This window comes from Rhizophagus irregularis, chromosome 11 (genome assembly GCF_026210795.1).
Source record: "Rhizophagus irregularis chromosome 11, complete sequence".
In the NCBI taxonomy this organism is placed as follows: domain Eukaryota; kingdom Fungi; phylum Glomeromycota; class Glomeromycetes; order Glomerales; family Glomeraceae; genus Rhizophagus; species Rhizophagus irregularis.
Genome location: NC_089439.1, coordinates 1,879,865 through 1,902,468, shown reverse-complemented (window position 1 = coordinate 1,902,468; position 22,604 = coordinate 1,879,865). Strand labels below are relative to the sequence as shown.

Here is a 22,604-nt window from a genome sequence, read left to right as displayed (position 1 = left end):
CCTTTCTGTCTTTCTCTTTCTCTTGTCTTATTTTTGTTATTTTTTCTAAATTTTTCTTCTTTCTTCGTCACCCCCTTTTAAAAATAATTTTTTTTTTTCGTCACTCTCCTTTGAAAAAAAATTTTTTTTCGTCACTCCCTTAAAAAAAAAATTTTTTCTTTTATTCCCACTCTTCTATTTTTTAAAAAAAATTTCTTCTTTCTATTTCTATTTCCTCTATAAAAAATTTTTTATTTTTCTAACTTTGACGTCCTCCCTTTAAAAAAAAATTTTTTTTAACTTTCCTAACTTCGTTACCCCTCTTTTTAAAAAAATATTTTTTTTGGTTTATTCTTTATTCCCCTTTCTTTTTTATTTAATTTCATAGGCCAGCAGATTTTTTTTTGTAAGAATATTCAGTTTCTTTTTTCTTTTTTGTAGATCGGTTTGGGAGTCCTTTTCTTTTTGTAGGATGATTCAGGATTTTTCTCTTTTTTTAGGTCAGTTCTAATTTTCTTGCTTTTTTGTAAGTTAGGTTCAGATTCTTTTCTTTTTGTAGGTTGTTTCAGTTTTGTTGCTTCGGAGTCTTCTTTTTTTGTAGGTCAGTTTTGGATTTATTTTGTTGTTTTGGTTTCTTTTTCATTAGACGCCTCATAATTCTTTTCTTTTATGTAGGTCAGACATTCTGGAGTTCTTTTCTTTTTTTGTAGGAATGCTGACCTTTGGTGACTTGAACGATTGCAGATACTATATGAGGGGGATTTTTGTTTCCAATCTTTTTTTTGTTCTTTTAGGTTGTTTGACTCCAAATGAACCTGAACTTATAGATAATTTTGGTTGCAATAGGTGGTTTTAATAAGGAGGGAATTTTCATAATGTATCTGTACTTTGTTTATTTTTTATTTTTTATTTAATTTAATAAAGTAAAATTAGACTTATGTAAATACAATTATAGTAAACTGTAATACAAATAGTAAATTCAGTGACCAAATCGTATAAATTTCGTGATAAAATCAGTGATCAAATCATGTAAATTCCATATAAATCCCGTGCAAATTCCGTATCCAAACCATATTTTTAGTGATACGGAATTGTGCATTTTTCCGTATCCTATTATGATACGTTATTTCTAAGGAAAAAAAATCGTATAAAAACTTTATAAAAAACGTATCCAATTTTTTTATAGGGTTTCCTTTTTATACATTCCTCTTTTTACGCGTCTTAATTTTATTTTACACTTGATTTTTTCCTCTCTTCTTGATTTTTTACGCGTCTTGATTTTATTTTACATTTTATTTTTCTTTTCTTGGTTTCTTTTTACACATCTCTCTTTTACGCGTCTTAATTTTATTTTACACTTGATTCCTCTCTTCTTGATTTATTCTCCTTTTTTTACGCGTCTTGATTTTATTTTACATTTGATTTTTTCCTTTCTTCTTGATTTTATTATTTCCTTTTTACACATTTCTCTTTTTACGTGTCTTAATTTTATTTTACACTTGTTTTTTTCCTCTCTTCTTGACTTTATTCCCCTTTTTTACGCGTCTTGATTTTATTCCTCATTTTATCTATATATTTTACATACCTATTTTTTTTATATGTCTCATTTCATTCCTTCCATAATTTCTTCTTTTATATAACATGATATGGGTGAGCCAATACACCAATAGTTAATATAAAATTTTCTTAAAAAATCAAGGTAAATGTCTAAATAGTTTACTTATAAATTAAGACAGGTTTTTATGTAAATTTTGTAAATTTTATTATTTTAATGTATTTTTGTTAATTATTATCAATCATATCGAAATCTTTTTTGACTAATAATATACCACCACATAAATCTCTATATTCTTTCAGCACCAAATAATCCACATTAGTAGACTTTCCTTAAAAGTATATGACAAGCAAAAGAATTAGAATTAAGACAGTGTTCTAGCAACTAACCTTTTATAACTGACCAAGTTCCTTTGATCAGTTGATTGGAGTTTGCAATGGTAAAGTGGGTATAAACCAAATTTTGTTCATATTTTTTTAACAAACATGAAAGACAATTACTTTACAGAAACCTTCAATTTTTCTAAATATGTTTACAATATCTTTACAATATAACAGACACATCACTTTAGTATTTCTGTTATTTTCATTCTAACTATATGCTTACAATATGTAGAAAATATTACATAAAAAATCTGACAATCATATATCAAAAATATGTTTCGGATTTATATATTATATGACAATCACATATCAAGCATATATTAGAAATATAATTAGAAATTCAATATGACAACCATATATTAAACATGTATTAAAAGTATAATTAGTATATTATTTTTATATGATACCCATATATTAAAAATACATGATTACTCTTTTTATAACTATTACATATCTAAATAATATAATAATTACATGCCGAAATATAATAACAGCGATTAATAGTAATATGCCATAAAGTTATATATCGTCAAAAATTTGTTCCTCCTACCAAAGTCTTACATGTTCAAATACTCAAAAAACTGGTCATCTAAAAAAAATAGTATATGAAATGTTAGTGGTCATTTCATTCAAAAGAATTAGTTCAATAAAAGTAAAAACTTACCGGATCTTCCACTTTCCCAAGCACTTAAAAAACCAGCTATCTACAAAAAAAAATATGTAACATTAGTAGCTGTTTCGTTCAATAAAAATTATTAAAAATTTTACTAACGTCTAGACTCCAGAGACTGAAAGATACGCCTAAAAAAAAGAATTAAGAAATGGACTGTAAGTAAAATTGTTAAAAATAAAAAAAAGTTAATATTCTAAAACTTTGCCTATTAAGACAATAATAATAAATTAAAACAAAAATTAAAATTCTACGCGTCCTGAAAGTATCATCTAAAAAAAAGAATGTTCCTACCAAATTCCACACGTCCAAAGAGCCAAAGAGCTAACCGCCTAAAAAAAAAGAAAAAATTAGAAATTAATAACCATCCTTTAAAAGGTGGAATAATGAAATTTAAAAATATCTTATCAAAATCCCATGCCTTGATTTTGTATTGAAGTTGTGGTTAATTTGGACGTACAGTGCTTGGATATGTTGCCCAAAAAAAAGAAAAGAACAAAAATATCAGTAATGTTTTGTTAAAAACAACATTAAAAAAAAATGTCACTCACATCCGTCAAAGATAATGAAAAGCTGTCTAAACTACAAAATGCAAAACACAAAACGTTAATTAATGTTTTGTCACATAAAAACCAAAAAGAACATAATTTATGATATACTTTCTAAACATTTTATTAATATGATCGTTGCTTTTTAGTAATTTCCAATGGTTATGTTACTTCAAATTTCCTACACGTCCAGTTGTCTAAAAAAAAGAAATTAGAAGTTGTTTTTTAAAAGATGAAGTAAATAAATTAGTTTATCATTATGACACCTACTGAAATACCATGTCCAAAAACCAAGAATTCACTTGAAAAGAAAAATAAGGAAGGAAAGGAAAAGGACGAAAAGGGAAAGGTAAGAGTGAGAGAAAGGGAAAGAGAAATTACGAGAGAGGTGATGGAAAAGGTCAGGAGAAAGGGAAAAGAAGATACAAGAAAGAAAGGAAAGGATAATTACGAGAGGAAAAGGAAAACTACAAGAGGAAGGGGAAATTACAAAAGGAAAGGAGTAAAGGAAAAAAAAGTTTAAGCTTAAACTATAAAAGCTTAAACTTTAATCAGTTGAATTGCACTGCAGTTAAGCTATAAATCACTGATTATCTTAGTGTTACAAGCTATGGTTAACAACATTTTATACATTGAAATAGTCAAAGTTTAGCAATGGTTTGTTTAATTTTCGTGAAGTTTTATTAGCTGACTAATATTTGAATTTTAGCCAAAACCAGGGAGCGTCTAAAGCTGTGTTTGATCACGTGATTTTTAATAGTGCAGGCGTGATAAATAGATATGTGACAAATAATTTTTCAACTCCGGGATATATTATAGGACCCTCTATATTAATAGGGTTCTCTGTCATTATTTCTAACTTTCTTACAAGTGTTATGTGTAACTTTTGTTGTTTTGGTTATTTTTTCTGAATTTGCATGTTATTCATTCTAGTTGACCTTCTTTTCCTTTCTTGCAAAGGTAATTGGGTGTCATTGGCTTCTATTTAGTAAGAACGATGATTCAGAAATATATGTAGATGAAATAGCAATATCAGTATGTGGAAATGATTCGGAAATTGATGTACCATACTACCACATGATACCAATTGGATACTAGCAAAGTATTTTCATCCATTTTTGGAGATATTGGTATATCAGGTGATTGTGATTCAGAAATTAGAGTAGGTAGTGATGCCACTTTCTCGAGTTTTTTATTAGGTGGTGTGATACTTTTGTAATTAAGAGGTGGGTTAATGCTTGGATAAAAGCTTCTTAATTTTTTTTAAATAGTTTCAACTTAGAAAACTTACTAGGTTTCGCTCATTGACCAAAATTAAGATGCCAAAACCTACAAAAGAGAAATAAACAATATCATACTAACATTTTTTATTAAAGTTTCAGACTTTTTTCGAAAATTTACCTGAGATTCAGAATCAAAATTTGACCAGATTCCTACAAAATAGAAATAAAGAAGTGTTACAGTAGTACAATATTCTTTTAAATTAGTTTTTGAACACTTACTATGATTCCAGCACTTTGAAATCAGAACCGGCCATCTATAAATAAGAAAAAATGAACTTTCAGTAACAGTTCGTTAAAAACCAACCGAATCCTGCGTCCAAAGAGCTGAAAAGTTGTCTAAAAGTTAAAAACATGTTAGCGATCATTTCATTAATATTAATTCAAAGGAAAAATATCCACTCATCGAATTTTCCACATGTCCAGATACTCCAAAGAATACAAAAGAAAAAAATGAAATGTTCATTAGTAGCCATTTTGTTAAAATACTTTACTAATGCCCAAACTCCAGAGCCACTAAAAAAAAGAAAAAGAAATGAACCGTTAGTACCATTCATTAACATAAATGAATTATAAAAAGAACAGGAAAATAGCTCACCAGATTCTTACGCGTCCAAAGACTCTTCCTGCCATTTAAAAGATTAACGATTCCACGCCAAATTTCCATATATTCAAGGCCAGCCCATTAAAAAAAAGAAAAGATGAAACATTAATAAAACATTTTGTTAAATGAATAATTAAAAAGGAAAAAGACAAACTGTTAGTGAAGTTTGTTGAAATAAAATAGAAAAAATTTTAAAAATTTTGAAAAACTTATCAAAGTTTCGCGTTCAAGGAGACCGAAAAAATGGCCTAAAAAGTTTCGTTTAGGATTTTTTTCCAACAGAAAGTATGAGGTGGGTAAGGGAAAAGAAAGATGAAGAAAAGGGAATGGTAAGAAAAGGACAAAAGAAGAGGAAAGACAAAAGAAAGGACAAAGGGAAGGGAAAGAAAAATGAAAGAGAGTTTAAAAAAGTTAAAAAAAAAGTGTAAATTGATTGATTTAGGAGCCTAATTGCTGATCATTACCGTTGAATATAGGATATTTATCATTGATAAAGAAGGTTACACTTTATTGAAATATATTGTTGTTAATAAAAATATTTTAAATAATCGGAATATAATTGGAACATTTTCAATTTGAATACAAAATCGGAATATCTTCAAAATTTTTTCGGAGTATTTCCTAATACTTTTTATCATATTAAAATTTCTAAATTTTAACTTGAAATATAATCGGAATGTTATCAGTATAATCGGAGTATTTTCAATAAATTCGGGAAAAAATTGGAGTGTATCCGACAAAAATTTTTTATAGGGCTAGGCCGGCCACCGGCCCTAGGGTATGACTTTATACGACTAAAATTGAAAAAGTTAAATCATGACGATCCGCCGCAGTAAAAATTGTCATTTTTTTTTGCACACCACTGTATGTAATACGTTATTAATTTCAGTTAGAATTATTTCAAATATGGTTGGCTTTAAACAAAAAATAAATGAAATTTTATTTACAAAATAAAAAAAAAAATAACAAAATAACAATGGTAGATCACATGATAATCTACCAATTAGTATACTGTAAGTGTGATTAAAATTAAATCGACTTTTAATCAAAATGAACTTTAATATGAAAATGATCTGCGAGCGATCCAAAAAAGTTTTATATTCCATCTTTTTTCCGTAAAAGGCTCATATTTCCGGAATTAATAACCTTTATATCACACTTTCCGTGAATGAATCCGAGAAAGGCACATTTTATGGAGTTTTTACAAAAATAACGGAAATTTTTTATGGAGATTCCTTTCTTAGATAATAATTAAATTTAAAAGATGAAATTTTTTATAGAGATTACTTTCTTAGTGATAATAATAATTAAATTTAAAAAGAAATCAAAAATTTTTTCTTGAATCGATATTCCATGTCATTTCAGGAATTTATAGTCACAAAAAACCAGAGATTTTTTTTTTGAGTCACGAGTAAAGAAATATATAAACATCGAGTTTTTTTCTTTTTTTTTAAAAAAACAAAAGTAAAAAAAGTAACTTCATAACATTATATATCTATATTAAACCATATTTTATCTTGACTAGTTATTATTTCCACTTTGAATAACTTATTTTTAACCCTAAAATTCTTAATTTCAAAAATGAATGAAAATTTTATATTTTACATATTGATTGTACTGGTGACAGTCATGGCTAATTCAAAATATACGGTTGCAGGTTCTATAGTTACTAAAGTATTTGACATTAAAGACGATACGATTGCTTATTGGACACCTGAAAAAATGAGAGATGCAATATCCTTAACAACTAATGAATCTGAAAATAATAATAAAACGAGAAATGCAATACCCTTAACAACTAATAAATCTGGAAATAATAAAACCAATTATCGTACTAAAAGAGATCGGCCAGTGAAGAAATCGAATTTTAATCCCTATGTTCCTTATGGAAAATTATTTTTTCATAACACCGGCGATGGTAAAGATTATTTTTGTACTGCTAGTGTAATTAGGACTGAAAATGGAAATATCGGGCTTACTGGCGCACATTGTATTTATGATCAAAATAATAATTGGTCTTCAAATATGGTTTTTTGCCCCGGGTTTGAAAATGGGGAATGTCCGGTTTCTATCCCCGTTAAAGGAGGTTCTGTAGAAGTAGTAAATGGCAACTATTATTATGATTACGGCATGATTAAGTTCAATTACGATCAGGGTAAATTGCAAGACAAAACAGGATGTTTCGACTGGGATACTAATCCTGGAGATACAGTTAATGATATCACTGTAATAGGCTATCCAATAAATGGTGAAATTGCAAATTGTAAAAAAGATGGAAGTTCCCTTTGTCAATGGAGTGGGAGTTCGTTTAGATCAGGTAGTTTTAGATACGTACCTATAAATACCGGAAGTGGTTCAAGCGGAGGCCCTTGGATTAGAACATATGACAGTAAATCTCAAACAGGCTGGGTAATTGGTAGTACAAGCGCTAGTTCACCTGGTTCAACTAATTCAGCCATATATTCTTACGACGAATTCACGAAACTAATAAATGAGGCTTCAAAACTTTAAACTAATTAAGACAATAACTTTATCTAATATGTATAATTTATTACCATTTATTTACATTTTAATTTGATTTTATAGTTGTACGAAATTTAAATAGAATAATAACAATAAGTAATAATAGAATTAAATAAATAACTTACTCCCTAAATACTAAATTAATAAACAATTGTTTTACATATAAAATTACAGTTTATTTCGAGAATTTCATGAACGGATAGTTAAATAAAAACAATACGAAATTTTAAGTTAACATTAACTAACGTATACTTATCGATTAAGACTTCGATTCTATAAATTTTTTTTCCGTGAATATGATATCATTTATGAAAATATAAGTAACTTCATTTTTAGTTATAAAATTCCGTGAGTATGATACGTTTAAAGAAATAAACATAGAACATCGAATAACGGAAAAATTTTTTTTTTTTATGGGATGAACTTCGGAGGTTCCATTTTTGATTAATGATCAACTTCAGGACCTTCGAAAATTCCCGAAAATGAAAATCCCATGAATTTTAAATGAAATTTTATAAAAAGTACATTACATCATGTCGATCATTATAACTTAAAGTAATTCCTATTAAAATTCACACGTCCATAACTCCTCTAGATTCTTCTTATTGTTTTCATTCTGCGAAGAATACTTCAAATAGTTGTCTTCCATATGACACCTTCCTTTCCAAATATTTTCAAAAAAGCGAGGTGTCATGATTTTTTTTAGATTCTTGTGTATTTCTTTAATCCTTTAGTATTGCACAAAAGACTAATAATATATGATTTATCGAATTTAAAAAGTTTTCAGAAATTTTAATAGTTTCTATTTCAACTCATTGCACGGATAGAGTAAAACTTTTATGTAATTTATTAATATCAAAAAATCTAAAAAATCTGAATTATGATAATCTAAAATACCCAGAATTTAATTCATAACCGGCATAAATTAATCCATATTAAAGAATAATAAAAAAAAAAATTATTTATAAATAAGTTATGTACAATGTCATATCTAAATGTACAGTATATCATCTTTTTATATTATTGGATGATAATATTATCGGTTTGACGGGACCGTTCATGCAATTTTTATATTAAACTCCCGTTACTATTCAATAATTTTATTATTATGCTAATACATAGTAATATGAGATAACCGACCTAAATAACAATTATATAAAATCTGCATGAACTTATGAGAATAGCTGATAATATTTTTTAACGAACTGATAAGAATTGTCTTAGCATATATACACTATACAGTATATATATACCGCAGCCATATTGCTCACGTGCCCGAGCTTTTTTGTCATATCAGTCATATGAATATAAGTTACTCATGGTCTTCCCCAGTAACACGGTCATTATCCTATCCTGCTGGATCATTATATCGTCACAGGGCCTTCATTGATTGGTGAAAATGGTCAGGGTGGTACTAATCTACCTTCATCTTTTTTGCCCTCTTCTCTGCTATAGCATCACTTTTTAACTTCTCAGCTAAACAGTTAAAAATCATTCGGTCCTGTGACCTATGTAGCTCCCCTATAAAAAAATTGGATACGTTTTTTATAAAGTTTTTATACGATTTTTTTTCCTTAGAAATAACGTATGATAATAGGATACGGAAAAATGCACAATTCCGTATCACTAAAAATATGGTTTGGATACGGAATTTGCACGGAATTCATATGGAATTTACATGATTTGATCACTGATTTTATCACGAAATTTATACGATTTGGTCACTGAATTTACTATTTGTATTACAGTTTACTATAATTATATTTATATAAATCTAATTTTACTTTATTAAATTAAATAAAAAATAAAAAATAAACAAAATACAAATACATTATGAAAATTCCCTCCTTATTAAGGCCACCTATTGCAACCAAAATTATCTATAAGTTCAGGTTCATTTGGAGTCAAACAACCTAAAAAAAACAAAAAAGAACGTCTAACTTAATTGGAAACAAAACCCCCCTTCATATAGTATCTGCAATCGTCCAAGTCACCAAAGGTCAGTATTCCTACAAAAAAAGAAAGAGAACTCCAGAATGTCTGACCTACATAAATGAAAAGAATTATGAAGCATCTGATGAAAAAGAAACCAAAACAACAAAATAAATCCAAAACTGACCTACAAAAAAAGAAGACTCTGAAGCAACAAAACTGAAACAACCTACAAAAAGAAAAGAATCTGAACCCAACTTAAAAAAGAAAATTTGAACTGACCTAAAAAAAGAAAAAAATCCTGAACAATCCTACAAAAGGAAAGGACTCCCAAACTGATCTACAAAAAAACTGAATCTTCTCACAAAAAAAAATCTGCTGGCCCTATGAAATAAAAAAAGGGATAAATATAAATAAAAAAGAAAGGGGAATAAAGAATAAATCAAAAAAAAATATTTTTTTAAAAAGAGGGTAACGAAGTTAGGAGAGTTAAGAAAAATTTTTTTTTTAAAGGGAGGACGTCAAAGTTAGAAAAATAAAAAAATTTTTATAAATAGGAAATAGAAATAGAAAGAAGAAAATTTTTAGAAGAGTGGGAATAAAAGAATAAAATCAAAAAAAATTTTTTTTTTTTAAGGGAGTGACGAAAAAAATTTTTTTTTTAAAGGAGAGTGATGAAAAAGAAAAATTTTTAAAGTGAGGTACGAAAAAAAAAATTTTTTTTTAAAAGGGGGGGTGACGAAAAAAGAAGAAAAATTTAGAAAAAATAACAAAAATAAGACAAGAGAAAAGAGAAGAAAAGGAAAGACAGAAAGGAAGATCGGAAGATCAAACTCATCAAAGTAAGGGTTTATATAAAAACAAAAAACGTATCATAACAAAACAATAAACAATCACGTGATCTCGTGTTATGATACGAGATTTTTGTAAAATTATTTTCTAAAAATATTAAGTTTAAAAATTCCGTATACATTCCGTATGATTAATTTTTTCCGTATACATTTTCTTATACATTAGTTTTTTTAAAAAATGTTCAAAAATGAATTGCTTATTAAATATACGGAATTTGTATACGGAATCTATAGAAACGTACATAAAATGTATACAAAACGTATCCTTTCCGTATACATATTTCTTATAGGGCTCCATGGAAATCGTTGCAATGTGATAATAAACTTTTTTATGTATTAGATAATTAACAATTATTATTATTATTTTTAAATGTTATTTATAACACGAGTTACCTCATACAATAAATACCTGATGATTACATGACATACTCAAGGATGCTAATTTAGGTAAGGCTTTGAATTAGTTTGGGTAATTATGAATGATTATATTATAGTACGTAGAAGAGAAGTCCTTTTAAGTAGAAATTTAAATTTTTAAGAAAAAAATTTATTATTTTCAAAGGACAAATATACAAAAAAAAATTCATGTGTTACTTTTTGTTTTAGTTTTTTTAAGCATAGACAAATTTAATAATTATTTTTGCGTTTATAAACTCTCAAATATATATATTTATTGCGTTGCATCATCATATATAAACGTTAATTTAAATTTTTTTGGAAACGACATGATTGAATTTGTCACATGGTTTATCAGTGGCGCAGTTTTAGGCGTGATATGTAACGTTATTAATTTTAGTTAGAATTATTTCAAATATGGTTGGCTTCAAACAAAAAATAAATGAAATTTTATTTACAAAATAAAAAAAATAACAATAAATGAATAAATTTGCAAAAAAAAAGAAGAAAAGAATAATACAATAAATTAATGGAAATATCTATTCGTAGGATTAGGATTAGGATTAGGATTAGGATTACGGTAATAATGAATTAATTAATTAAAGGGTTAAATAACTATAATGAATGACAGAACCCTAAATTAATTTTAAAAACATAAATTATTATACATTATTTGTATAATAATATTGACATACTAGAATTCCATTTATATAAATAGAATTCAAATTTGTTTGATTACTTATTTTTATGGCAGAATCCGCCATTTCGTTAGAGACTGAAACGGTTGTATAATCGTATCTAATACCATCATTTACAACCATTGTTGCAAGCGTACGAGTGAATTGATGATATTGTTGTTGTTGTTGATGCAGCTGAGGTTGATGAGGTTGCTGAGGTTGCTGATGTTGTTGTTGAGATTGTTGAGGATATTGAGGGCATTGAGAATGTTGAGAATAATGAGAATATTGAGAATAATGAAATTGAGGTTGTTGAGGTTGTGGATATTGTGGATATTGTTGATATTGTTGATAGTGTAGAAATTGTTGAAATTGTTGAAGTTGTTGAAATTGTTGATATTCGGAATCTTCAAAATTGTAATATTCATATAAAATATAAGCAGAAGATGAATAATAAGATTCCATAATGATTTTTTAGAAATTAAAAAGTAGGGCGAAAAAGAAAAATAATTTTATTGTTTGTATAATAATTTTTTTGTTTTCAATTATATTTTTGATTTTTTGATTTCTTGATTTTTTTGAATTTTTTTTTGAAGAAAAATACCTTTGACCTTTAGACCTATTTATAACTATTTTCATCTTAAAGATAATCTTACCGAATATTAAATATTATTGTAAAATTAAGAACAGTTAGCAAGCTGCGGTAAATAACCTTTTGTTTGATTGACATGCAGGTTTTATTCAATTTCTTTTTTTGTAGATAAATACCTAAGAGTAATCATCATCATGGTTACTGAATTTAATATAATGCATATATTGCATATACGTGAGAAAATCATAATTTATACAATATTATAGAGTATCAGAGTATTATGCTTCAAAAGCGAATAAAAATTAACAATTTTTATCATTTATAAAGTTATAATAAAACAGGATTTAAAACATATCAAGGAAATTATTATGAAACAATTTTTCTCCTGTAAACCTCTAATGAAAGGATAAATTTGGTTAATAAAAGAAGATAAGAAGAGATAAGGGGATGCGAAATAGTGTCATAGTTGTCATTGTTGTAAAAAAAAAAAAACTTGTTTGTGAGAATTTTTATTTTTCATAAATTTTATAAATTGTATCAGGCTGTATTACGATCAGCAGGTTTTTTTCTTTTACATTCCATGAACATCTTACCATAAGAAAATTTGTTTCATAAAGATAGGACAAAAATGAAACTATATTGTTCTTCACTTTCTTTTCTATTCTTCGAAGTTACTAGAACAATGGTTTAAACTGCAATTAATGTATCACGACAATTTATCAGTTCGCGGAGTTATCAATATTTCTAATTTTCGATCTTACCTTATTTTTATTTATTGTCATTGTGTTGAATATATTTTTTTTATTAATAAAAAAGTAATAAATTATTAATTTTTTCTTTTTCATAAAAATAAACCAATTAGGTACGTATTTTCCTTTTTTTTTATTGATACCAGATACGCTTAAGGTTTATTTACAAATCATGGGTGGGGAAAAAAAAAATATCCTGTTTATTTATTTACATTATTTGTTTACATTTTTTTGGGGGCTGAAGACTGCATTAAAATAACATGAGCCGATTAAAATGATACTTAATAATTTCAATGAATAGGATAAATTTTTTTGATATATTTTATTTTGTTTCATATTTGGTTAAATCGATGTTTTGTGAAATTATCCTAATCTGGGAACATCGGCTGGATTTTTTTGGAATTGTATTGCAATCACCGCAGTAAGGGATCCGATCAATTCCATTTTGATGTTTCAATTGTAACATTGTATAACATTGTAAAACCTTGTTACCTATTTCATGACACAAAAAATTTCTAAAAGAGGCAATCGAAAGAGAACAAAAGAATTTTTTTTTTTTTTTTTACGTTCATTTATGAACCAATATCAAATAATCTTTAATATCCTATAGAAATTCTTCATAATTGTCTTATTTTTTATAATATTTTTATTCATTTTATTCCTATAATTGGTTTCAAGTCAATAATTATATATAAAATAATATAAAATTTATAAAAATTTGTAATGGCTCTTTATAATATAATAAATTTTTTTTTTAATGTGAAAGTACGTAAATAATTTTAATAAATAACGGTAATACAAGTTAATAATTTAATATTATCAAATGATCAATGTGATAGGAGTAACTTTAAAAAAAATTTTTTTTTTTTAAATTAAGTTTATCTTTTTTATCTTTTTTATTTTTTTTATTTTATTTTATTCTATTGTTATTCTTTTTATGATAAACACGTTCTCGAGTGAACGAAAAAAACGCCAATTTTTTTGATAAAGATAAGGTAATGTTACAATTGTTACATGATTTACAGAATTCTTAAAAAAAAAAAAAGAATTAAAAATCTTTTCTCACGTAATGATTCCAAAGTGATTAATAAACATAAATATTTGAATTGTATCAAAAAAGTAAAAGTATGGTTTTTTTTTATTGTTTTACAATCTATAGTAATATGATTTTTTTTTTATTAGTAATATTGATCCTTATCTTTTTTTTTCAACAAACTTTGAAAACTTTTGAATGACCGATGGAAAAAAAAAAATTATGCATTATTATATTTGATAATAAACCAAATTGAGCCTCAAAAAAAAAACTTGTTTATAAAGATATGCAATTAAAGTATTACAGGTATTACAGATTAATAAATTTAATAAATTTTTTATTTATATAGTTTATATATCCGGAATTTGTACGGAAGGACTTATCAAAATTTTATCAAATAGTTTTTTTTAAAAAAGGAAAGATTGTTGTAATATTTGTTATATTTATTTTTACATGCATCATGACAATTAAACTATAAATCAATATAAACAAATTAGTCAATGTAACAAGCACAACCAAATTTTTTTTTTTTTTTGTCAAAATTTGGTGGTATTTTTTTTTTTTTTTAACGTGAAATATTTAAGAAAAAAAAATAAAAAAAAATAAAAATTATAGTTTATTTAAAAAAAAATAATTTTTTTTCATCTCAAAATATAAATTATATATTATGTAAATAATTTTTTAAATTTTTTTTCCTTTCTCTTATACAAAAACAGAAAAACTAGCCGTTAGCCCGTTGCTTCGCAATTGTATACATACATGTAAAAAAAAGCATGCCGTAGCTAAGCCGCGTTATGTAACAATTGTAACATAACTAACAGGTAACACAGGTATCACAATACAAAGAATATTTATACAGGTTAGTCTAAACGTTACAAAAACAATTATTATATAGTAGATTTATTCGGAAAAATATTGATTGCAAATTTGTCGCACAAATTTGCACTGACCGAAATTCTAATAATCTATACTATTTTCTTTTTTGCTGTTCTGTGAAGCTATCATGAAGTACAACACATATGATCTTCCAATAAAATATCAACGACTCACTGCGTTTAATTACGTAATCATTTCGTAATCAGTTATATCACGTGCTCGTATTACGTCTCTCATATTTACTTTTATATAAGAAAAAATGTATTACATACTGTATATTGTTAATATTAAACTCCATATGTAACTCTACAAACTTTTCTTTTTTATTCTTCCAAATTTGGACTTGTTAGTTCCCAATCAAGATTTTTTTTTCAGTTTTCGGGTCATATATATTAAAAATTAACCATGTATCTAAAATAATATAGTCGATAAAAATCCAATTAAAATGTTTGAATAAATTTCGGCCGATTATATTAAATATTTGACGCAATCTCTGCGGTTTTGACAACAATAACACCTCATTTGTATGATAACCACAAATTTTACTGTATTGTTTCTTGTGAAACCTGATACTCAATTACTATTTTCGTTGGTTCCACAGAAATTTTGTATCATATTCGCATATGTTACAGATATGATATAATTCTATATATGTATATGTATACACTTTCAAAATATAAATTATAATTAGAATTCGTTATTCTATTAAAGTTAACTAATTTACGTATCTAGCCCAGGATCAACTGATCAAATTTACTCAATGAAAATTAATGTCTACTGCCGAAAAGTTCGCAATACGCCCTGACAAGATGCATGATCAAACTTTTCTTTTCGCACAAAAGAATTTCCTATACCCCTGGGCATATAAGCTCTCAAAAATGTTAGAAGGACTAAATTTAGATTTCTAAGGAGTTGAAGGAGGGTTGAGATGGCAAGGAGATGGAGATGGTACGATATGTATGTACAGTCGACCCCCTATATAGTCTCCCCGTATAATCACATCATATAAAATTCCCCTTTATAAGCACACCATATTTTGGCCCATACCGTCTCCAAATTCAGGTTCCAGTCCGAAATCTACATAAAAAAAGTTTAAACGTTCTTATATATAAAAAAAAAAACCCTGTTGGCTGTTCCCTCTTTCTACCTACCCGTTTCCAATTCCAAGTCTCAGCCTGGGTTCTGAAATCTACAAAAAAAGAGAAAGTTACTAAACATTCTTCATAAAAAAAATTAAGTAAATATTCCGAAGTTCGTACTTACAAAAATAAAAATTAAAAAAAATCCTCTGTAACGGTTTTTTTTAGATTATCAATTTTATCATCTCAATGAAACGATTGGTAAATCAGTCACATGTTTTATGATTAATACCGAAAACTCTGATCTCTGCCAACTTTCATTTTTCCATTACACGGCGTCGGCGTATAAGTTCCACTGCAGGTACCAGCTCACCGGTGTCTTCCATAACGGCACATATCCATATCTTATCTGGGTGGTAAAGATAGTTCTCAAGACCTTCCAAATTATTGATTCCCAAGATATGCATGCCACGTTCCATTTAAACATAATACCACGATCATCTAAAAACAGAAGAACAGGAGAAGTTCCGACAAGCGGGGAGATGTGATACCATATGTTTTATTAAAGTATTCCCTATTCTCTTGGTCAATTAACCCTTCATCTGTTGTTCCATTATAGTTATCCATCGACACCCCACACAGATCGATAAATAAAGGGCAGGGGGCGGATCGTATTCTTACATAAACTGAAATATTATTACTTCGCTTCTTTTTTTGAATCACGTAAATATTATGCGCAGTAAAACGTCATCTATACTTGATGCTGATAAAGTAATTCCCTTGTTTTCTTCTTTATTCTCTTCTTGCTATGATAGTAGAGACAAAGTTAACGTTATCCATTTTTTTACGTTATTAATAAATATCAATAAAATTTATGAATATAATGAAGTAATATGAATTATGATTAGGAAAAGCATCGAGCAGATCAGTCATCCCGCCCGCTTCTAAAAAAATAGATTTTATTCGTTTCTGTAATCTATAAGTATCTGGAGGACGTTTTTTTTCGTTAGTCAAATCCTGTTTGTCACACCCTTAGTCATCACTGTGTTGTTTTCCACGGTCACTTGTTGGGATGGGTTGGGACGTGTTTAATTAAGTAAAATCTATTTTAAGAAGCGGAAGAGCAGTAATATATAATATTTTTTTATCCATTGTTACGTAAAAAAAAGCTAGTTTGTGTAAAAGTGACAAAATTATGCAACAATAAAGTTCGCATAATAAATGACGTGACAAATATTGTTTTACGTGACTATATATGAATATACTAGCCCTGTTCTATTCTGTTCCGATTTTAGTGTAATTAATTTTAGCCAATTAAAAAAGCGATAAATTGAGTAAAAAATCAGAAAATCGGTTTAAATCTGTTCCGTTTAGCATTTCAAATTTCGGAACACTCGGATCATCAATTTTTTTAATCCGTGGTCCAATTTTTAAATGAATTTGATTGGTTAAAAACTTTGGTAAAAATCGGAACAGAATAGAAATGTGTAATTTTAATGATTAATGATCCGACATTTAACAAAGAAATGAGTCAAACACATTGTGATTGTGATCCGACTAATAATACTTAATTCGGCTTGAACCAAGTCGAATCAAACCGCCTCAGTTTCAAACTGCGGCTAAACCGGTTGCACTACAATATAAATTGGTTGGTGATATATATAAAATATACAGTAATATCTTTATTGTCATCAAATTTTTTAAAATTTTTCCTTTCATAATATTCTTTTCATAATTTTTCCTTTCATAATATTCTTTTCTAATTTTTCCTTTCATAATATTCTTTTCATAATTTTTCCTTCCATAATATTCTTTTCATAATTTATTCTTTTCATAATTTTTCCTTTCATAATATTCTTTTCATAATTTTTCCTTTCATAATATTCTTTTCATAATTTTTCCTTTCATAATATTCTTTTCATAATTTATTCTTTTCATAATTTTTCCTTTCATAATATTCTTTTCATAATTTTTCCTTTCATAATATTCTTTTCATAATTGTATTTTTTACCTTTCATAATGTTCTTTTCATAATTGTACATTATGTCTATCATTTTAAACTGCTTGATTGCAGGCGATGGCCTTCCTGATATTTTCAAAGTTAATATTAAAAAAGAAGAGACTGTCGGCCAGCTCATAAAGGCTATCGAGGAAACACGAGATGCTGGTGAAATCAAACTGTGGAAAGTTAACATCCCTCTAGCTTACAATAATAAGAAGTTAATCACCCTTATTAATGACCCTATTGCTGACGCCAGGGAGTTCGGGGGTACAAAGTTGTCCGAAAAAATTAAGATTAGCAGCGTATTTAATAATAGTAACATGAGTTTAGATATTATCGCCGAACCGCGCGTTAGTTTCAGATATTGTACTAATAATAAAGAACTTGTCCCTGGCGATCTCATTAAACTCGATGCTTGGGAGGGTATGATCGAAATTAAAAATGGAATTCCTAGAATTCGCTACAATAGTGTATATCTTAATTCGTTTAAAGAATTCGTTCAAGCATCATATCGTCATCAACAACCTAACCTATCGAAGGAAACCCTAAAGGTTTGTAATAATCTGGCTTTATTATTTGACACTTGTTTATCTCTAACAAACTTATCTACTTCCAGATCTACTTGCATGAATCAAAGATAACGATCAATTGGCAAGAATTTCGTAAACGTGTGCTTCATGAAAGAAAGATTAAAAGAGATCTTTGTAAGCTCCACGAAAGTATGTATAAACTTTGCACTTCCTTTGAAAAATTTCATGTAAACTAAGCAGAATCTCTTCTAACACATTATGAATGGTCTAGAAGAACCATTTACAAGTTTGCAGGCAAGAGAACCCAGTGATACAGAATATGACAAACTTGCAGATCAAGCATCGAAGTTTGGTCTTATTCGTGAAAAGTTCATTGACTGGATTTGTTCCATTTCAGCGGAACTTTTATCAACACAAACTCTCGAGTACTGGCTTCTATCTTACGTATCTGAAACATCACCAGAAGAGGCCAATTTCTGGAGTGAAATGATCTCACCACGTAATTGGTTATTATTGTGTTTTGAGATTAATATAGAAACAGCCATTGCTATTGTTAATGGAGTTTCGGAAAACTATCTTGGACAACAAACACCTAGGTACTGGGTTGAGGACTGGATTAAACAGCTTGCTAACAAACCTTCATCTGAATTTAAAAACTTCATTAATAATGCAAATGCGAATGAACTTACTTTTTATGAACATGAATTATACCCAACACCAATTCTTGTTGTCAATCCCTATAAAAATTCCACATCCTTAAAATGTTCTAGTTTTATGGTTAAAATATTCTTATACAGTGATAATATTCTTAAAATATACTAAAAATTAAACAGACGGGTTATTTGAATAGAATTTTATAATAATAAATTATTTTAAATTATACAAAAAATATACTGAATTTTTGAATTGTAATATTAATGGATATTTAAAATATTCTGATTGGATATGCAAAATATCCTTAAAATTAATTTACCGATAATTTAAGTATGAAATATTTTGATATTGAATTCGATTGGCAAAAAAATATACTAAATACTTTAAAATAACAACGTAATTAGATATTTTTTATCTGAATATGTAATTCGATTTTTTAGTCTCCCAGTTCATAAGACAAAACGTCTAGCGTGATTTTGTTTTATCTGAAGATGTAATTTGATTTTTTAGTCTACAAAATATCCTTTACCAATGAAATATTTCGATATTAAAATCGATCGGCAAAAAAATATACTAAATATATACTTAAAAATAAAAATAAAAAATGCCAACGTAATTAGATAATTTTTTTTTTTTATCCGATTTTTTAGTCTCCAACGTGATTTGATTTTATTTGAAGATGTAATTCGATTACCAATGAAATACAATGATATTAAATCGATCGGCAAAAAAATATACTAAATATATACTTAAATAAAAAAATAAAAAATGATAGCATTTACATTTTTCACATGTATATGTATAAATAAATGTTAATCCTATTATATGCACAAACACGAGATCGTTTACAATTGTGTTAATTGTTTAAATGCCAACGTAATTAGATATTTTTTTTTTTATCTGATGTAATTCAATTTTTTATTTCTCCCAACGTAATTAGATATTATCTAAAGATGTAATTCAATTTTTTGGTCTTTCAGTTCACAAGACAAAAATGTCTAACGTAATAGGATTTTTTTTTCATATAATGTAGTTCAATTTTTTTTTATTTCAAATTTATAAACTAAATTTCTTTCTTTAAAATAAGGGTTCCTCCCTCTTACAATATTCACAAGCTATATTATAAAACAAAAAATTTAATTGAAATAAAAACTATTACTATATTTTTTTTAAGAAAAAAAAAAATAATACACGTAAATATACAAAATGAGCATCCTTCACATATATCATTATAACGAAGTTTATTAACCAAATTTTACGTTATATTATAGAAAAGACATCACAAATATGAGAAAAACTTCAAATAAAAAGCATTCCAAGGGAGGTAAAGTCTATTTTATGTTTTTATCTTTTATAAATAAAAAAAGCAAAAAGTAAAATTCTCTTTTTCTTTTTTTTTTTTATAGATGATCTTATTGATAATGAACAAAAACCATCATACAATAAGAAAGTTAAAAGTTCAGGTGTGTTGAGGTTTAACATTATTTTATAATATTGTATAATATAATTAAAATGTAAAATTTAAATCTTCAACGATCTCAAAGATAACGGTAATGATTTATATCCTAAGAAAGAAGGTAAGGTCTACTTCTTTTTTTACCATTATTTACAAAAAGCAAAAAGTAATTATTATTTTTCTCGTTTTATAGAAAGTTCTGATAATACCATCACTGACGATCCTAGTAATGAAACTTCAAATGGTACAAATTAAGATTTATTAAAATATAACCCATTTTTTTTACTTAATTATTAACTTTTTAAATACAGATGTCGAGAATGATAAAGATAATGGCATCGATAAAGATAATAACGATGATATAACCGATGATTCTAGTAATGAAACTTATTAAATTTATTAAAATATAACCCATTTTTTTTACTTAATTATTAACTTTTTAAATACAGATGTCGAGAATGATAAAGACAAGGGCATCGATAAAGATAATAACGATGATATAACTGACGATCCTAGTAATTAAACTTCAAATGGTACAAATTAAGATTTATTAAAATATAACGTATTTTTTTTTACTTAATTATTAACTTTTTAAATACAGATATCGAGAATGATAAAGATAATAGCGTCGATAAAGATAATAACGATGATATAAATAATGATAGTGAAGATAAAAAAGAGAGACTTATTAATAAATTAGGCTCTAATATTATCGACGAATGGCTTATTTCTTTGAGAACAATGAAGAAAATGAATATTAGCGGTGTAAATTTAAATTCTAACAACAACACAGTGCTGGTCACTGAAGAGGATGGCGCTTTAATCTTGTACTCGTATCCAGATGATGAAGAAGGTCAGAAACCTAAATATCAAAACTCAATATTGCACAAGAAACGAAGAACCATACGTTTATATTCAATCATCAGGTGAAGGTAATGATAATGGATTACCAAATAATGAAGGGAGTCAGAAGCTTAAACATCAAGCTCAATATAGAAAGGGTAAAAAGAGACTTCATAAAGGAGAATTGTTACCTGTCAAAGAAAATCCGAGATTATTCAAGGGACCACCTGAGGGACCACCTGAAGGACCATCTGAGAGGCTGGGACCTGTCAAAGAAAATCCAGGATTTGAAAAATTTGAAGAAGTATCATCGGACAACGAAAGTGATGGAAAAAATCATAAAAAGAATGAAAAAAATTATAATCTTGATGACAAAGCTGTAAATCTTGGTAAAGATTTACACGAAATATTGCAATTTATCCATAAATTGCCGACTTGTCCTCCTACTCGCGATAAAAAGATTTTCTCCCGGAATGAATTGTACAGACAAGCCATTATAAATCACCTAATGAACGATTCAGAATTTTCATTCTTAAAAGGCTTCAAACAATTAATTGGTGACTCTTTGAATGATATAATTTTGATGGATATTCCTTTCTCAAATCATACTAGAGTTCCATTTATAGCTAAAGATGAAAATGAAATTAAAAATATATTACATAAATTAGTGGATAATATTTTTAATTCAGTCACAGGAAGTACAAAAAGTCAAGTCGCCAAAGAAATCTTGCGACGTAAAGATCTACGCTTTCACGTGGAAGTCTGGAAATCATATGTTTGCTTGCAGGCATTTTGTTCTGCAAATCTTAAACGAAATAGAGGGGAGACAACCAGATCACAAGCCAAGAAAAAAATAATAGAAGAATATCCCAACATAGATCTTGGAGATTTGGATTTAATGCTTCAGATCTCGCCAAGGATATATAGGTTATTACAAGTATCCAACAGCAATTGGGTTCTCTTGGATGTATTTGAAGAAATTACACCCACATTCTTCAAAAGTAAAATGAAAGTTGGCGCCAATTTTAAAATTTGGCTTAATTTGGTAAGAACAGGACAAATGGCTGATTATAAGAAAGGTCCAACTATGTGCGGAGAAGGAAAAAAGTTTATGAAAGAAGCTAAGCTTAATATTGTTAAAGCATATTTTAATGGAGTCGATGAAAATTTAAAGGATTTTATTGCTGATGATGACGAAATGTAGTTTTAATCCATTTATTAATTGTTCCTTTTTCTTTCTTTCATTCTTGCGAAAAATAATGTGTATCATAAAATTTGTATTATAATACTAAAAATGCACCAAATAATTAAATAAATAAATAAAAATTTGCTTAATTCACTTTATTACATAAAATTATTTATTGTTTATCAAAAAGAAATTTTACATTTTGT

The 22,604-nt window shown here is 27.2% G+C and overlaps 6 protein-coding genes across 6 annotated transcripts; 4 read left to right on the top strand and 2 right to left on the bottom strand.

Moving 5' to 3' along the window:
• Positions 1–3,394: 3,394 nt before the first annotated feature.
• Positions 3,395–3,658, top strand: OCT59_002947 (uncharacterized protein; the record flags this gene model as incomplete). The annotated part of the gene is made up of 1 exon (XM_066145299.1): positions 3,395–3,658. One exon carries the CDS (start codon positions 3,395–3,397, stop codon positions 3,656–3,658), a length of 264 nt encoding a protein of 87 aa, XP_065996032.1.
• A 2,942-nt stretch (positions 3,659–6,600) lies between these two features.
• Positions 6,601–7,530, top strand: OCT59_002946 (uncharacterized protein; the record flags this gene model as incomplete). Its single annotated transcript, XM_025329265.2, has 1 exon — positions 6,601–7,530. One exon carries the CDS (start codon positions 6,601–6,603, stop codon positions 7,528–7,530), a length of 930 nt encoding a protein of 309 aa, XP_025174186.2.
• Positions 7,531–9,393: 1,863 nt separating this feature from the next.
• OCT59_002945 (uncharacterized protein) lies at positions 9,394–10,604 on the bottom strand (the record flags this gene model as incomplete). Its single annotated transcript, XM_066145298.1, has 5 exons — positions 9,394–9,455; positions 9,537–9,587; positions 9,662–9,756; positions 9,840–9,858; positions 10,568–10,604. The coding sequence occupies 5 exons, from the start codon at positions 10,602–10,604 to the stop codon at positions 9,394–9,396; spliced, it is 264 nt and encodes an 87-aa protein (XP_065996031.1).
• Positions 10,605–11,383: 779 nt separating this feature from the next.
• Positions 11,384–11,863, bottom strand: OCT59_002944 (uncharacterized protein; the record flags this gene model as incomplete). Its single annotated transcript, XM_025332284.2, has 1 exon — positions 11,384–11,863. One exon carries the CDS (start codon positions 11,861–11,863, stop codon positions 11,384–11,386), a length of 480 nt encoding a protein of 159 aa, XP_025174187.1.
• Positions 11,864–17,770: 5,907 nt separating this feature from the next.
• On the top strand, positions 17,771–19,081 carry OCT59_002943 (uncharacterized protein; the record flags this gene model as incomplete). The annotated part of the gene is made up of 3 exons (XM_025311178.1): positions 17,771–18,280; positions 18,346–18,448; positions 18,531–19,081. 3 exons carry the CDS (start codon positions 17,771–17,773, stop codon positions 19,079–19,081), a joined length of 1,164 nt encoding a protein of 387 aa, XP_025174188.1.
• Positions 19,082–20,200: 1,119 nt separating this feature from the next.
• On the top strand, positions 20,201–22,416 carry OCT59_002942 (uncharacterized protein; the record flags this gene model as incomplete). The annotated part of the gene is made up of 8 exons (XM_066145297.1): positions 20,201–20,237; positions 20,320–20,376; positions 20,458–20,490; positions 20,563–20,613; positions 20,681–20,746; positions 20,819–20,884; positions 20,971–21,222; positions 21,296–22,416. 8 exons carry the CDS (start codon positions 20,201–20,203, stop codon positions 22,414–22,416), a joined length of 1,683 nt encoding a protein of 560 aa, XP_065996030.1.
• Between the last annotated feature and the right edge of the window lie 188 nt (positions 22,417–22,604).